The sequence below is a fragment of the Poecilia reticulata genome, linkage group LG5 (genome assembly GCF_000633615.1).
Source record: "Poecilia reticulata strain Guanapo linkage group LG5, Guppy_female_1.0+MT, whole genome shotgun sequence".
In the NCBI taxonomy this organism is placed as follows: domain Eukaryota; kingdom Metazoa; phylum Chordata; class Actinopteri; order Cyprinodontiformes; family Poeciliidae; genus Poecilia; species Poecilia reticulata.
This window is the reverse complement of record NC_024335.1, coordinates 24,198,458-24,216,652: the sequence shown is the minus strand read 5'-3', so window position 1 is coordinate 24,216,652 and position 18,195 is coordinate 24,198,458. Positions and strand designations below refer to the sequence as shown.

At 39.4% G+C, this 18,195-nt stretch overlaps 1 protein-coding gene across 1 annotated transcript; it reads right to left on the bottom strand.

Moving 5' to 3' along the window:
• Positions 1–233: 233 nt before the first annotated feature.
• Positions 234–7,861, bottom strand: ip6k2b (inositol hexakisphosphate kinase 2b). The gene is made up of 5 exons (XM_008409868.2): positions 6,072–7,861; positions 3,289–3,523; positions 3,033–3,196; positions 2,698–2,873; positions 234–1,856 (listed from the first exon to the last, which is right to left on the bottom strand). The coding sequence occupies exons 1-5, from the start codon at positions 6,289–6,291 to the stop codon at positions 1,281–1,283; spliced, it is 1,371 nt and encodes a 456-aa protein (XP_008408090.1). The 5' UTR covers positions 6,292–7,861; the 3' UTR covers positions 234–1,280.
• Positions 7,862–18,195: the final 10,334 nt, after the last annotated feature.

Below are 18,195 nucleotides of genomic sequence, written 5' to 3'. Positions count from 1 at the left end.
AAATGCAATGAACATACGGACTAGCAAATGGGAATGGAAAGTTTGCTCCAATAGCACTCAGCTGTTCTTTCCAGAATGAAAACATTTTATCTAGATTTTAAGTAAAAATCCCGATTCACAGCACTGCTTCCCCTTTTTGCTGAATGCCACCTGCTCACATTTCACTTTCATTTCTCCTTTTTGACATTTCTGGACTGTTCAACTCTGAATCTAAATAAATGCGACACAGAAAATGGATTTTACCACAATGAATGCCTTTATTTACCAAGACACTTAACACAAGTATGCAAAAAACAATAAATCAGACGCTCAGGAGGACAGAACATTTAAAGTGGTAATAAGGAATGTGCTTGTTTCCATTTTTTTTTTTTTAAAGAATTATTTCAAATAAATAGTCTATAGTCTCTGAAGCTAGTGTTCTTATCAATATATCCTCTTCAAGTCAGATTTGCAGGAATGAGGAAGAAGATGAATGACAAAAAGAAACTGCAATAAAATCCCCTTTTCAAAACATATTTATATAGGCGGGAAGTGGAGGAACAAAAAATGTAAAAGGCAAATCCCTTCTTCTAAACCTAAATAATATCCCACCAAAAAAAAGAAGAAAAAAAAAAGTCTAAATCCAAGTGCGTGGTAGACAACAATCTCTCTTACAAGACGTCAATAGAAACACAAAAAAGTCCTTATTAGATGTTTAATTTGTCCGTTGCTACAAGGCTGCTGACCGAGCCAGCTAAGGTCAGCTTGTTCAGGTAACTAGTTAACTCCTCCACTAAGTTGTGCTCTGCTGTTGGGGGGCAGTTCATTAACAAAAAGGAGGTGATATCACAGGGTAAGCACCACGGCAGCATCCTACCTAAGATTAGCTTCACACGTCTCTGCCTCTTTCTTTCTCTCTCAGAGAGAACTTGAAGATACCGATTTGTACCAGAGGAGAGGGAGGAGGGAGGTCTTACAACGTCAGAGGAGAGAACCTGTAGAAAAATCGTCCGTCTCATGCAACAATGCTCCTACCATGTATCACAAAGTAAAAGTCTCAGTCTCATAAAAGAGAAAAGTGCAAGGGAGGGCAGTAGCAGCCCTTTCCTTCAGCAGGTGAGCAAGAGCGCAGGATCAACCTCGCAGTCTCTTCCTCTAACCGAGAGGCATCTGGGGTGTCCAACCAAGGGGACCCCTGTTCAGGCATGAAGCCCCTCAGGGGGTGAAGCAGTGGGGTTTGTAGCTCCAAAGAACTTTTCTCCCATGCTTAAAATTGAAACCAGGTCAGCTCCGATGTGCCTTCAGTCAGTGCTGTGCTCCTCCAGCTGAGAGATGATGGTGATCAGATTCTGGAGGCCGAAGATGAAGCCGCTGTCTTGGCCTTCGTGGACCACACTGTCCTCTCCGTAGTGCCGACACGTGGTGTGAGCAAAGTCAATCATGCGCACGTCCACCTCGGGGCTGCTGGCCTCTCCTGCTCCATGCGAGGAGCGGCTGCTGCCGCCGGCTGCGCTGGTGGAGGAACAGCGAGGGAACCCAAACGCTCCTTCCTCTTCACCCTCCTCCTCTTCTTCATCAGATGGCTCGTCCTCGTCGCCTTCCTCCCCTCCTCGATGCCTGGGTCTGGCGGGAGTCCTGGGAGGGTCGCCGTCGTAGATGATGAGCAGCGAGCTGGAGTAGAAGCGGTAGGACTCGCAGGCCTCCAGGGCGGCCTGCATCTCCCGGAGCCGGCGCAGAACCGGGGACAGCAGCTCGTGACGAAGTCGCCGGCCGTTGTGGAAGAACTGGTAGAGAGCCTCCTTGAAACCAGCAAGGGTCAGCTTTCGCCCGTGGTACTTGTTCATGAACATTAGCTGGCCGGAGTCTGACTGGTACACCTGCAGAGACATGCAGAAATCCACTCTGTTAGGGTTCTTATTCACTTTTCATTTCAACATGTCATACCATCAACAAAGAAAAAGGACTAAACTCCTTAGATTTTTTTCCTAACAGGTTAAAGGCCCACAAATCTCAGCTTTCGTCTTTTTCTTCATCTGATAAATATTTGTCCGTGTGAGTCAGAGTAATTAGACCAATTCAAAAAACAAATTTCAATACAGAAATCTTATATTAAGATTTCCCTGAGAGCAGGGTAAACTGACAGAGCTAAAGAAAATGGCTGCTCAGAATGATGCATCTTAACACAGTAATGTAAAATTCAGTGGAAGGAAAATCCATAGTTGAAATAGTGCACAAGCTGGAGGGAAAATTTTTGAATAAAGCACAAAATCTTGATTAAAAAAAATTCAGTATCGATCTGACTAAAACATAGAATCTATAGCACATCATCACAAAGAACTAAGTGTGCATATTGTACATGCAACATAAGGAAAAACTTTAACTAGGCTAACATTTCTGAACTAAAAATATTTTTTGTTGATCCTATCCAACATCCTAAACTGAATTTTCTAGTTTCCATTAGCTGCAAGCCCTGATAAATAAATACAAACAGTAATATATGCCATCAAAATTGTAGTAGTTTCTGGGAGTGGACTACATTTCCCAGGATGCTTAGTGGCATGTTTTCGTATCCTAACAGTTTTGATTTTGCTCTAATTTACTGAGCTGAACTTGTTTTCTTACGTACACTCTCATTTTCTTTGTCCATTTTAATCCAGACGTGCAGAACAGTGAAATCAAATTCCAGACTTTTCCAACCTAATTAAGCCGATCTCTTACCTGCATCCCACAGAGCCGCACTCCAATAGATGCTGATGTGCTCTGTTGACACTTCCGGATCTGATTGGCTTTCTTCTCCTCTGAAGCGTCGTCTCCATGTTGGCGGGTTCCCATCTTTAAATCCAACACACATGGGACTCTGTAGCGCCACGTCAGGTTTTCCAACAGAATAAATTCTGAGATGGGGAGTCAAGGATCACACCAATAAAGACAGAAATAAGTAAGTTTTGCTACAATTGTTTTTTTCTTTTCTTGGGATTTGGTTTTCCCCAAGAATGGAGCGTTGCATCTCCGTGCGAGTCACTGAATGCAGCGTTATTCATAAAAAAGGATACTGTATTGGTTGCGATGCTTCGCGTTTTCCTTCATCCTCTGTAATTGCTGTTGGTGGCACTTCAGACTCCATGGGTTGTGTTTGATCTGTGACACCACGTTGCCTTTCTCCAAGCTGAAGTACAGAACCTCAGCCTGCTGCTGCTGGACCTCGTCACGATTATAGCTACACAGAGAGAACAAACACAGAAACGTTTTAGCTCCTGAGCTGCATACAGAATATGAAGAAACCGGTCTCATTTCAGCGACCATCTTCACCTCATGATCTTGTCCTCCTTTCTGCTGTTTCGGGCTCTGTCTTTGCTGTAGTTTTCCTTCTCCTGCAGCAACGGGGACTGCTTCTTGTTGCTCCACTTCAGCATCTTGCTCTTGGGTTCTTGGCAGTCCGCCGAAGGGTCTTTGTTTTCCGAGTCCCCAGATTCGCTATGGAGAGGGTAGGCGATGAGGCACAGGTTTCCCTCCTCGTCTTCTTCAAAACTAACCGACACAACACCTGCAAGAAGAGGAAGAGACGTTTACTAATGACCAACATCTTATACAAAACAAACATTAAAAATAGACATTCTGCATGGTCTACCCAAATCAAGTTACAGCTTTACAATTGCCAAAAGAAATGTGACCAACTCCTTAGGTTGCTGCCTACTGTCCAAGCACTTTTTTCTGACTTACAAAAACAAAATAGAAAACATTTTGCCATTTAGAAGTAATTTTAATTATTGCTTTTCTGGTTGTGTTCTGATATTTTTGCTGTTTTCACTTTAACTATATTTGCTTTAGACACTGTGGTAGAGGGAAACAGTTTGTTGTTTGTACTCAAGGTTGCAAGATGAAAATCTAATTCAGCCCCATATACGTTACACATTTACACATCATCTGACCAGTCAAAAAAAAAAAAAGATCATCTTCGTTAGTGTGGCTGAAAAACAAATAATCACAATTATGCATTTTTTTATGTTAGATGCTTCTTACCAATACTCAAATATTCAAAAGTCAAAATTTGACTAGAAACTAGCTCAACAAATAACTTATGAAAACATCTCGATGACGAACATTTTGCAACGTGATCCCAATATTAATTTTTTGTGATACAGCCAACAAACATACAGCCAAGTCTGCCTACACCACCTCCTAATAAAACTCCCTACAAGGCCCTGAGTGCCTGCAGAGATGGGAGGGGAGGCGTCGCACTGAGAATAAACATGGCAGCTGCAGTGACCGACACATATTAAAAAGAAAAGGGGAAGGAAACTTGAGGTAGAAAGCGTTTGAAAAGAAAGAACTAGTGATATAAACAAAAGGGCCAGGGATTTGATTCATCACTGTGATTCATGTATTCTGTTAATATTTAGCGTCTTAAAGTAGCGAGTAGAGAAAAGGACGGCTGATGTCATGTGCTTTGACGTCACCGTCGCAATCTTCTTCCTCTTCCTACGAACGGCTCCGCCTCTGAAACTCATCCAGTGGGACTATCCTGTTCAGAATTGGAACGTAATCATTCTCTCAGAGATTGTGGGAACTTCTGAGTCACTCCTAATTAATCCAATAGAATGCTTGGCAAGCTGTGATAAGGAGTTTTTCAAAGAAGACATGAGTTTTTTTTTTCTTTGTTTCTTTTTTTACAACCCAAGGGCACGAACTGACTGTTTAAATTAGGAGAATGACTGAAATGCAGATTATTGTCAGCTACTGTTTCCTTATTTGCCTGAAAGTCTGAACCTTGACCCAAAGTAATAATAAAAGACATTGTTTACTTCTAAAAATGTGTAAAAATTTTAAAAACATTAGATTTTATATACATTAATTGCAGATAAAATTTCCCGACAATGCCTCCTGATAAAAGTGAGGAAATTCTGAACATTAGTTTACGTGGTGTGCTTTCGAAAGGCCCAGAAGACCGTCATCTAAATCACACTCGCATATCTTTTTATAGCCGCATAACCGAGGGGTCAGATACCACTCATGAGCCCAGGCTCCGTCAAACTTGGCCGAAGGAGACGTCTGCTTTCGCATGCATTTGGTGTCATTGTCTGTGAGTGCGAATGTGAGCCTGTTGGCCTTGGCTCCAACCAGGAAACGCTACACTCTTCATTAAAGGCCTGCGTGTGTGAAGCTCTCTGAAACTAGAATCTCCTCAAATGACTTGTGAGCTCCTCTCTCCACTCCAGGTGATGTGGCCCAGTTATTTTTGATCCAGGCGGTGGGGTTGTCTCTTATCTTGAAACTGTAGATGTTTTAAAAGACACCCCTGGCTACACATCCTCCTGGCTGGAAGTCAGTTCCTACATTCATTTGCCATTTGAAACTCCCCACTGGACATGAGATGTGCCTACCAGCATCTTAAAAAATGATTGACATAGCACTTAAAAAAACAGGAATCCAATCCACTCTGAATTTGTCCGGTTGTGTACGCAATGTTCTTTAAACCACCGATTACAACCAGACCCAGTACAATACAGAAGAGAACAAAGCTGCTAATTAAGGGGACTCGCCAAAAAGCATTTCTAAAATATTTAATGTCTGAATTTCTTTAGTATTAAAAATAAGTGATTAACTTATTTGTAGTCATTTCAGCTCAGCTTACATTTATAATTTTTATCGCTCAAGTTTGTGGAGGACTTGGTCAGTTAATTAGTCTGTACTGCAACAATGTATTTTGAAACTTCAAATAATTTGCTTTCATTTATTAGATATGCACCAATAAAATAGCATTAGATGAGACAAACCTTGTTCATTTCTTTGATCAGCTGTTATATCAAATCATATATGAAATGTTAAATACTCCCTACATCTTATATATTTGTAAAAAAAAAAAAAAAAAAAGTTACATTTATAAACAAAAAGAACAACTAAATTAAGCTAAACCCATTAAAAAGACATCATTAGTGGTTTAGCAGACAAAACAGGAAATGAGACCCCAAACCAGACTATGCTAAAGGCCGCATATATTTTTGTGCAGGCCCTGATTACAAACCCACATTGAATACAGTCAAAACAATAGCACTCTTCCTACTGCATCCTTTGGCTAAAAGCTGGTATCTTACCTTTATATTGAGGGGTGAATTTCCTCATCTCTAGAGGCAGGTTTTTGTAGAACTGGTGCTCCCGAGGTATGAGGGGTTTGCATATTGTCTGTTCCCCGAAGCGCAGCACGCAGGAGTGGCCTCCCACCTGGTGCACGAAGGGCTCAAGCATCACCCCCTTCGCCGAATAGGGAGTCCCGTCCGCCTGCATGAGGGCTTCCAAAGCGGGACTCATCCTCATTCCGCATCGGACGGCTGGGCTGTGGAGACCCACGTCGCAGGGAAGGCTAGCTGCTCGGCCGTTTGTTAGGCTCCCTATCCTCAGGCTGTTTCCAGTCGTCTTCACAGGGGGGCGCTGTTGCTCACCTGCTCGACTGGAACGGCGAAAAACAAAGGGCTGAAGGGGAAGAAGCAAAACCACCGTCGAAATCCGTTTTATCGTCCCTTTTCCTTTCTGGAGGAGAGCGCTACCAAGGTCCAACACTAAGCTAAGTGTTTTTACGTTTCATTTACTGTTACTAAGCCAACAGTTTAAGCTACTGAAACGTTTGTTTCTTTTTGTGAACGTACACTGTTGTCGCTTTCCTTGCTTAGCTGTTACCGAAACTGACGACAGAGCTGATCTTGAAGCTAGAAAAGCAGCAGAGGACTCGGCAAGCTCCGCCCCCACATCAGAAACAGCCAATCAGAGAGCAGCGGCTGTCGCTGGGAGGAGAGATGGCAGCGAGGAGAGATCAAGCAGACAAAGAGGAAGGAGAGAAAACGGGGGGGGATGGGAATACAAGAAAAACAACAACAAAAATACATTTTTCAATGAATTTAATTATTTTATGCATATGCCAACGTTATCATTAGGCAGCCGTTGGGTTTTGTGTTTGTATTTTTAAAGAGACACTGCAGATGCTAAAATTATTCATATATTATTTTGTTCAGTGATCAACAGTATATGATTAGTAATGTAAAAAATAAAAATACTAATGCAAAGGCTGTCAAATATCAGATGTTGTTTATCTGGTTATCTCTCATGTCCTAACCTCTTTACAAGGTTAAGACTGAGAATTTTCATAACCAGAATCCAGTATGTTTTATTAAGATTTTTGTAAAGTGGAAGTAAAGTAATTCATAGTTTTAAATGGAAAACTAAAAAGTGTAGCTGGCTTTTAGTCAAACCTCTTTGCTCTGGGTAAGAAGGTTGGGTAAGGACATATATCTCCATTGCAACTTTGATGGCGCTGCAGAGGATTGCCCAGATGGGAGAATTTGGAAAAGTGGCAACAAGAAAACTATCAAAAGCTTCAAGAAATCAGAAGAAGATGCAAAATTTTAACAAAATGTAATTTTTTTGGTCTCCATGCAATATAATGCATGTAATTATTTTGGTCTCCATACAATATAATGTTCACGAGGGAAAACTAGGATAACCATGAAAACATAATGTTATCATAAACCATGATGATAGTATCATAATGGGAGAATCCTCCCTTTTAATAGTGACTGCATAGAGTTGATAAAAGGATCAGATCCTTCTGATGTGACTGAGCTTAATCTGTTCTACAGAGAGGAGATGGGAGAATTGTTAGTTTCCAGATGTGCAAGGATGGCAGACACAACCCTGAACACCTCAGTATTTTATATACGAAAAATAGGAAATGTAGCTCTGAAAAATGTTGACTGATTATGTATGCCTGACACACTTTTCAGATTTTTATTTGGAAAAAAGTTTGTTCTTTTGCTTCTAAGTTATGAACATTACTTTGTTTAGTTCTGTTGTGTAAAAATGTACATCAGATTTTGCATCGTGACAAAATATAAATAAAGATCAAGTGGTTTCAATATTTCACATCTCTGATGCGTACAACAAGCAAGTTTGCATGTCATCAGATAAGTGACATAGAGTGCGTCACGTGTGGATGTAACGGTGCATTGCCAAAACAGCTCTATCCAAGAGTTTTGTCATTGATACTAACATTTACTATGCTGATGGAGAGGCAACTCAAGGCCAAGTTCAGACTGAAAATAGGACGGTGTCAAAGGAAAACCACAGCTGGGAAAGCAATAAAAAGTGTCCTCTCCTGTTTTTGTAGGTCCATGTCTTCACAAGATTATTTTGAGAAGCAACAAAATTATTATTCCAGTCATAATGGTCCCTAAAGGCATTTTCCAAAATAGAACCAGCTGACATGCTGTGATCACTTGTTGAAAAACAACTTTTTCTTCCCGCCGTCCTCACAGTTGGCACAGAGTTATCAATATAATAACTACATTTTCAGGTATTGGGAAAGCTTTGCACATCTTTAATATTCACACATTACAACCGTCCCACTTTTTTATACAATTCTGTGTTTATCTGCAAAGAGTTAAATAGCAAGAAGTATCATCTCTTTTTGAGACGGCGGTTACCATAAAAATATTATTGGTCGTAACAACCTTGTGTTGACAGTACACAAAATATATACTGTGGCACCGTCCCTGTGTTGATGTGCATCAGACCATGGAGGCACTTTATCCAAACTACGATCTAAACATTAGCCATTTCTTAAAATATATATTTTACGTACAATTAATTTGTTTTAAATTGCACCGACCTTGACCAGTTTTAAAAATGCTTTAGGTAGATGATGTTTGCTCTATTTTGCAGTTAGGAAAACTTGAGGCAAATTGAATTTTCAGCCTCATATGGCTGAAAATTAGATTTTTTTTAACATTGAGTAATGGAAAAATGGCCAAGTACTGCACAGAAAGTCCAACAAAGTTTAGATTTGAGATCGAGATCTAGATCACAGTAATGCGAACTGTCACAACTCTTTGCCATTCCTGTAACAGATTGTTTGTGCTCATAGATAATATTTGTGCTCATAGTTAATGTGCTCTTTAGATGCCCGTACTTTTTCATAAAACTTTAAAGTGCTAAATACAGTCAAAGCTTGATTTTTGAAATGTTAAAATTCACGAAACATGGAAGACACTCTTCCTATTACAAAGCCTTTGTAATATGAACATGCCATTGGTGGACCGCATTCCTGTTGAGTATAAATAGACTCCTGGTAGAACAAACGTAAAATCCTTTATCAAGTTTCTGTTACACAAGGAAATGCATTACAATAGACTGCAGATGAAGGTATGAAGAAATGAGGTCGATGAAAACAAAAGGTAGAAGGAAAGTTAAGAAAATATGTTTAAAAAAAAATCAAATTAGATTTGCAGCTGGCAGTGTGCAGATCTGATGAAGGCTTTGTTTGAAGCATTTTATTCAAAACCTGTTGAAATTATTTGTTTCATGAGAATCTAACAATAGCCTGTTGAGATGATTGGAACAATGGCAATATCAAATGAATGTGTCTGAACTCCTCAAGAGAGATCAGCTATCAGCTCCAGTCCCAGAGACGATACCAGAGAAAGGATTCTTCTGCATGTTTAGAATCATGGAGACCTCAGAGCTTTACAGGACATCTGATGTTGCTGAATCACTTTATATCTTTCAATAAATTGATGATCACTTCATATCTGATCCCTATGAGTATTATAGCAAAGGGTATGAATAAGCATGGAAGTATTACATAAAAAAAAAACACACACTTTTTTGTCTCAAAACATGTTTTCACATTGTCATAGCAGGATACTGTCTGTACTTAAACACTGTTTATTCTTTAAGTTTGAAATGTCACAAATTGAGAAAAAAAAGAGGTGGAGATACTGTTTGGATACTATTGTTCTTTACATACAGATGATTTTTCAATTATTGAATGAATTAAAAACTGAACAAATAAACAAAAATAAGCTAACAGTTTAAAGGATTTATACATTCATTATTTAAAATATAAACAAATAAAGCCAAATATAATACTTAAAAAAACATGCACTGTAGGTTGCTGGTTTTGTGAACAATGAGCTTTAACAAAACGTAAAAAAAAAAAGCTGGTTTGTAAGTGGCAGAGGACTCTGATGAACTGGTTCATTCATGCTTAAATATATCAAGAGGTCCGAATATAAAATGTCTTTGTGAGCGGCACTAAACCTAATGAGTCTGACTGGTGTGCCAAGCTAGAAAAAGCCAAGAAAGCACAGTCAGGCTCCGGTCACCGGATGGCTACAACCTAATTATGTTCTAATCTCTGATGTTCCAGTTCCTCACCAGGATTACACATGGGAAGAAAAAAATCCCAGTTCCAGGATGGGAGGGAATTAAACAATCAGCACGTGGAACAGGTGCTCATCTGGTCTCTGAGAACTCCCAGATGGTCTGGTGGAAAATGAGATGGGAACAAAAGAGGTGAGAGTAGTGTATTTGTATTCAGTACCCAGACTGTCTGATCCAATACTGCAGGTATTTTCTAATCAGACCAATTAGAGGGTGTGTTCTTTTTCTTTCACTGTCATACCTGATCCAGCCCTGCCTTACTACAGCTCTGTGCCAGGCCCAGCCTACTGTCTTATGTTCCAGGTCTGTGACCCAGAACATTTTCAGGTGGTGGCACAGGGTCACTAGTCTGACTGTGAATCAGTGCTGTGACAAAATATAACTGGAACTGCAATTTTGTTGTCTTTCTGACAATGACAATAAATTCCTCTGATTCTGATTCTGATATGAAAACCCATTCTGGACATTTAATACCACATGGCCGTACAGCGGTCACTGCAGACTTCATCTGACATATCCACCATAAGTTTAAAATAAAGAAAAATCATAAAAACATAAAATATTTTATTAAAGATCCACTTTCCTTTTTAAGTTTGACACATCATACTTTGTGAAATGATAATCTAAGATAAAGAGCATTAATATTATGCTCTTTGTAATGGGCCTAACAAAGAGCATATGATGCTGGAGATGATGAAACCCAGCTTTCAGGGAAGTGGCCTTCGTTCATGGAAATCAGATAGTATAAAGTCAGTACTGATAGCAGCCAATTATTTAATATAAGGTGCTTGGTTAAGCTTGTCTTGTGTCTCCTTTCAAAAGGTCAAGTGAACAAAGTCTGAGAAACATTTGACAAAGAACCTTTTATCTGTAAATGCTTAACTGTCAGTGCACAGCTGATAGGCCCAATCCAAGCAAAGAAACGTCCTGATCGTTTGAGCGGTCATAAATTAACTTGATTAAATTTGAACTTTTAAAGACTCTTGACAGCTGGTGTGCCAACTTCTGAAGTGAACAATTGATCCCAACCAGTTGGACCTAAAGATTTTAGCCCACCTGGTTCTTTGGTCAATCAGAGTCAGATAAAGGTTTTTTGGAACCTTTAAGCAGAATTTAATTTGTTCTTCCCACTTCCACTTAATACCATCACTTATCAGTCACCACAGCAACACAGTAATTTATTTTATTCCTATTGTCAGTGGATTATTATTTGCACATGTGGCATCCTGGGACTTTCTAAATGTGAGATGTATGTGAAGTTGTTATGCCCAAATGTTTTGGCATAGCAACTGTCAGGCTCTTTCCTTATGAATACTTTCTTAATTTACAAATTTAGAAAGCTGCAAAATGATTCATAACTAATTGCACCTTTGAACATCAGACTGTTGATTGTAAATCAAGCCTTACTTGTGAATGTGTTTTTTTATTCAATGCATATACTGACTAAATGCTTCTGAATATTAATCGTTTGAAAATAGGTGCAGCCATGAGTATTTTAGCTGCAGTAATAGATTGATGACATTTTTAAAACTAGATGAAAATTGAAACATTTCCAGAAAGTAAGATAGCTCCTAAGTTACTCCAAATCTGCTTCTGATTGGTTGATCAGTCCCGTTACATAACACCATCAGAAGTGTACAATGTCTTTTTATTGTTTTTCAACAAAGGCAGAGGCCTGTTTTGTTTTTTCTTGACTCAGTTTTGTTATTTTGTTTGCATTGTGTGTTAAGTTTGGGTTAATCTGCAGTGTAAAGTTGAATAAGATTCCAGACATGTGATGTCAATTAAAAGCTTCCTTTCAGTGCCTCGCCCTTCATATGCAGCATGGCTCTGTAAGAGATCTCAAGAAGGAAATCACAGGCACCGAAAGTCCAGTACCAGATGAAACCAGTAACACTCATCTGTCACAGAGTGTCCGTGGTAAACACAACTACTGCTGGAGCAGAAATCAAGTAGATTGTGGATCTCAAGTATTTGAGGTGATAATGAACCACAGCCACCCTGAAAACTCCTAAAAGCCGCAAATACTACATATCGCCTCTAAAAGTGAGTATTACTGCCCCCTATAGGTTATCCAAACAGTGGATCTATCGCTATCACAGAAGCTAACATCTACAGTATTCCTTACTGGTGTTTTTGGGGTACAGCCAATTAGTGGCGAGGAAAATGAATGACGCTCCTGGATTGGGTGATTTTCAAACAATATCGTGTAAAGTGTTGTAAAGTGTCAGCTTCCCAAGCTGGATTTCCTGTCAAAAATTGTAGGCATGCTTTACGAAAAAAATATGTGAATTGATGTAGTGAGACAGTTTTGCTAAGGTGATTCGGATACTGAAGTTAATAGAGCAAAGCTTGTATTGATTCTTGATTTAACATTTCTTTTTCTTCCGTCTCTTATGGTATGTGTCAATTTTCAATCAGTTTAGGCAGTGATTCTTGAGAATAGGGGCAAAACAGGTCCTGTTTATAAAGCACAAAATTTGAATAAAATATACACAAAATATAATTTTTTCAAATATCTGACTAAACTAACCTGGGTCATGTGAGCACAACAATGTATATTTTCCTGGTGTTTGCTGAATATTTTTGAAACCAATTAATCTTCAAAAAGTGACAAAGTTATATCTTTTCAGCACAATCCTGTTCAAAGTTATCTGATAATATCTGAGCAGTGTTCGAACCATTAAGCTCAGATGCTTTGTGCACCGTTTCAACAGAAACTATAGATGGTACTATCAGGAAATTTGCACCTTGAAAATCTAGTGCTGAGGAATTCCCAGCAGTTTCCTGCTTTAAATAAAAAAAAAAACACTTTTATTTGCTTCCTTCCTTTGCATGTGAGGAAGCGTTTGGTGCGGCCGTGAAAACATTGAATATGGAGGGCGTGAGCTGAGATGGTGGCTCCATTAGGCTGAGCTGCTCCACTAAAAATAAGTGTGTTGATAAAGATGAGTGCTGCAGGCACCAAGCTGCCCCAATGCCAGATCAAGGACAGCATTGTTTACTCCACATTCCTTCGTGTTCCTCCCACACACCCACTGCCCTTTCCAAATCTGCAATGAATTAGCCACAACATAAAGGGAGGCTGACCACTGCATAGTAAAAATCAGAACACATCTGCCATAATGAACTATATTTTATACGGCAGAACACGCTTCTGAATTAAATCTTAACTATGCGTCTTTTCAAAATAAAAATCTCTGACCACATGAGGCAAAATGAGTCTTCCTAACGCTTTCACTTTCAACGAAAGAGATTGTGTCGATAAGTTTATGATACAACTTGAATAAGTTCCTGGAAAGAAGCTACTGCTTGAGCAAATATTAAAATATGTGGAAGTGCAGCTCAGCAGAAAGGGAATAATTCAGTCATAATAAAAGTTTCCATATCAGTGGCAGCATGACTCATTTGAAGGCAGCAGTGACAACAATTTGTCCAGAATAAACCAGATGCTTGATGTCACTGCTGCCTCAAAAAAAAGTGTATAAAATATTTACCATGTTTGTGCACACAAGCAAGATTAATTTGACTTTGGTTATGCTTTGTAATAGAGCCTTGCTTTAAGAAAACCAGGAGCAAATGACAAATATTACAGGTAGATATCAATGTTCTGTAAAAGATATCACAAGCCAGTATCTAAAAAAAAGAAAGAGAATTGAACAATTGTGAATCTACTAAGACATTGAACTGACACGCCTGTTCAGGACTACTTTAATTAAAGAAACAGTACGATACAGGTCAAGATACTCATGGTAGCATTGTAAGAGCTGCAGAGATCCACTGCTCAGGTGGACAATCTGTCGACAGGACAACCATGTACACACTTTTGTGCATGCTACTAATCTGACTCCTACAAGAGAGACACAAAAGAAGAATGCCGTTGTTAAAAGGAAGCAGAAGTCTGATTTGCAACTTGGCAGAAGCCACAAAAGACACAAAGGAACACAAGTGGAAAAAAAAAGGTGCTCTGCTTTGTCGACCGACATGAAAACCCCGTCATTGGAGGAAACCATCGTAATGAGGAAATGAATGTAGTTAAATTCAGAGCAGTACTTGAAGACGCACGCACATCAATCGTTTGAATCTTTAAGTGTAAAAAATTGCAACAAATATGTGGCGTTTTCTTTTATGTGTACTATTCATTTTGTCTATCGCAAAAAAATCCTGATAAAATCTTTGAAGTTTGTGGTTGCAACATGAAAGGTGACAAAGTTCAAGTGGGAGGAATAGCTTTTGCATCTAAGATTGTAAATAATAGCTCTGCACGTGTCAGCGTGCAGAGCTATTAACATCTACAAATAACATCTGAGCTGTGCTGTAGCATCAAACTCAGATCCTTAGAGGACAAGGATGCCTTCCTCAAGTGCATTCCTGGAGCTCCATAGAGCCCATGCAGTGCAGCCAGTGTTGAAGGAAGCTACCAACATGCCTCACCTCCACAAAGAAACTTGTTCCTAGCTGTATTCTTTAGCAGAATAGACAATGCGGAAACTAAAAATGCTTCACACGCAAATTAAAACCGGTGAAACTTCCACAGTCTTTGTTGTTTGTTTGGCACAAAAAGGATTGTGCCAAACATTGTAAAGTATTTTTTATCTTCCTTGTTTTGTTTTGTTTTGTTTTGGACTGGCTGATGTTTCTGAAATATTTGAGATACTTCAACTAATATGAACTTTGAGTCATAAAATATCCAATAAAACCTGTCCCCCGGTTTCACTCTCTCTTCTCCACTGCCCAATTTAAAGTTTAAAAACTGCCGACTGAAGAGGAGAATCCACCACTGAAGAAAAAAAAAACCCTCTAGAGTTTGTGTTTTCTGATGTACTGCAGAATTATGTCCAATTTAAACATAAAGTAGTGTAACTGGAATACTTCATCTTTGAAAGCAAAATATATTTTCTCAGATTATGCCAAGAAAGAAAATGGATACTTTCTGATACCATTACTAATTATAGCGGTATTAAATTTATACTCAGAATATAAATTTAATATATTATTTAGATGATATTACACTGGAACACAGATCATAAATCTGTTTAGTGAATACAGGTCAGGCCTTTATTTGACACAACCAAGGAGGCTGATAAGTGATCCAGTCAATGGCGATCCTCCTAGGTAAACTACATTATTCAGGTCAAGTTGAAAGATTGTGTCAGTCCTCTGAACTGCTTGGCACCAACGAGAGCCAACTTTGGATACTTTCCTTGACCTTGAGACCAGGTCAGTCTGATCAGGGGCACGTCGAACAACTGGGGGAGGATAAAGAAAGCAAACTGAGAGAAGAAATGAGAAGGAGCAAACAGAAAACCAGGAACTACAAACCAAAAGGGAAAAGACCTAACACATGCTTCTCAGCCAGAAGAAAGAAACTCAACACAGAGGAATAAATTGAATGCGGAAAGACCTTAACAATAAACAACAATCACGAAATGATCAGAAACAACACAAACACCAGCAGATTACTTCAGTCAGCCTCCTGTAAAATCCCACATTCAAAAATTTGACAGAGGTAGAAATCAATCAGTACTTGAATTTACAGTTAATTAAGCACTCTTTTAATATTTTTCTAGATTTCTAAAGTAGCAAAATGAAATTATTGACCTTCAATCGACATGTTCAGCTTAACACGGTTAGTCATATTGACCTAGTAAGGTCTCGATGCCTGGGTCATCAGTGGCGCAGAGAAAAACTTCCATCAACTAAATCTGCAGCGCTGTGCGGTCGTTGACGGTAACCTGCAGAATGACATCAGTTTGTCAAAGTTCACATATGAGGTGTACATGCTTCATTACAACGTAGAGCTTGAGCAGAGGGAAGGAGTTTGACAGTCAGGCAAGATGCACATGGAAAAACAGACACAAGCTGTCAAGTTGACAGCTTCTGTCTGTCGTCTTGGCAGGCCACTGAAAATTTTCTAATCGTTCATCCTTTCTGTGCACGTACAGGGCGTGCCGTGCGTAAGTATGACACCGTGATGTAAACAAAGCCTGACATGTTAGTTCACTTATATTTTCAGTTGACATCTAAAAAAAAAAGCCTTGTTGATAGCGAGGGCATTTGCACGACAGAAGCAGTGGAGGTGGGGTGCAGCAATCAGCAGATAAGTTGAGAGCAAATAATTACAATGTTAAAAGTAGCTGCAGTCTTTCAGCATGTCAGTAGGGAACCAGGCGAATCCTGACCTACTATCAAGTGGGTTCTTATCCGTTTTTAACGTTCACTGCAGTCAGCCTGACTCAAGGCCAGGGGACTTAAAATATATTGTAAACATACATTACATGGTTCTGTGAGAACGCTGTGTGCTGCATTTCTTGTTGCCGCGTGCTGTCTCTGTTGAGTTTAGTGCATACCATACCTACTGCCTTATCGTTATGCCCCAGTTTCTGCATTCAGTAGATCAATCTGCACCATGCCACCTCACCATGGTAACAGTTTGAAGAGGACAGCCTGTTTGTGTCAGTGTTCAAGAAAATGTGTTCATGTTGGATGTATTTAAGGTAAAATGAGTAACCTAGCTTTAACATCCTACGCACATTTCATCCTGTAGGTAAAAATGAGCAGAGCGCATAAAGCTCTCGTCGCACCTGGCGAAGATATGTGAAAAACCTTCAAATAAAATCATCTATTATTATGGCAGCATAATCCCACACTGATTAAATTAAATTTTTAATATGAGTACATTTATTCACAGAGGGGTAAGACTTATTTTCGCATTAAATGCTTCACTTGAAGAGACTGGCAAATATTTTAACACTCCTTGATCTTTTTCACCATTTTGTCCTGCAAAATTGATTAATTTTGTTGGGATTTTATGTAATAGACCAAATCAAAGTAACAGAAAGTAATAGAATCTGAGGAAACCAATACAAGGGTTATCTTTTTGCTGCAACTCCAAGTGTTTTTGCCATGTAAAGCATATTGAAATGCTTTGTTCTGTACAAATAAACCTGCATTGCCTTACAAATGAATCGTGAAATGATTACTTCCTTACGGTGTCCAGATCAGTGTCCCGTCAAAGTGACATCTGTCCTGTAAAAGCTCTGCAGATGCAGTGTCACATAAAAATGTGACACTATGTCCATGACTGATGTTGCGCTGGACTCCTTATGTTGGCTTCACTTCATATCATGATTATTTGCTTCATTGGAAAATCATTAAAAAACTTTAGTAACTGATTTTTTGGCTTTTAAAAAAAACAACACTTTTTTATATTTAAGAAAATGCTGTAGTTAATTATTGGCATAGTTTTAAGAGAGGAGTTGCCTGTCAGTTCTGTTTGTTATAACTCTGCTGTGCTGAAAGATCTTCAGTAAGTACACACCCTCCCACACTGACCAATATGGCCGGTCCCTCCCTCGGACGCGTGACCTCTCTTAAATGACTCAAAGCGTGTGGCGATACCTGCTCCTCAAGCTATCATTTCCTGGGCACCTGGCGACAAAATTAGGTCACATTCCACATCCCCAGGTCCAGGATCTGGACAGGCAGGTTCTGTCTGGCTGTGATGTCTGGGTGCTGACCAAATAGCTGCACCAAATCTATTTCACGTGTTCTGGTCATGGTTTCTGCTGCCCCACTTCCTCTGCAGGCGAGCGTCACGTCTACATCCTGCTGGACATGCGTGCCAGAAAAGCTGGCAGGGATTTATTGAACTCCCCAATGCAACCTTCATTCAACCTCACAAAAGCAATGACCATCCTGCAAATCAGGTTTTGCTTCAGAAAATTGTCAAATAGCCAATTTTCTTTTCTTTTTTTTTTGTCATGTACTAAGATTAAAACTTTTAATTCTCCAATGGCATGGAATGGCTACTAGGCTAAAGACTGTTCCTCATTTCATCTCTTCCCTTTTGCTTGTATTCATAGTCCAGCAAGCTGTCAGCGCCTGTTAGCTGCAGAACTCCTCAGCTTTCCAATGTGTAACAAACACACGTGCAGATATTTTCAAGATAAACCATAACTCGAGAACGCAACTCGACAAGGTAACTTAAGTTTGTCAAAATTAAAC

Coding starts and splice junctions, on each gene's coding strand:
- ip6k2b (XM_008409868.2), bottom strand. CDS start 6,291: ATGAGGATGAGTCCCGCTTTGGAAGCCCTCATGCAGGCGGACGGGACT. Junction 3,197..3,288: donor AAGGAGGACAAGATCATGAG/GTGAAGATGGTC, acceptor CTCTCTGTGTAG/CTATAATCGTGACGAGGTCC. Junction 1,857..2,697: donor TGCGGCTCTGTGGGATGCAG/GTAAGAGATCGG, acceptor ATGTCTCTGCAG/GTGTACCAGTCAGACTCCGG.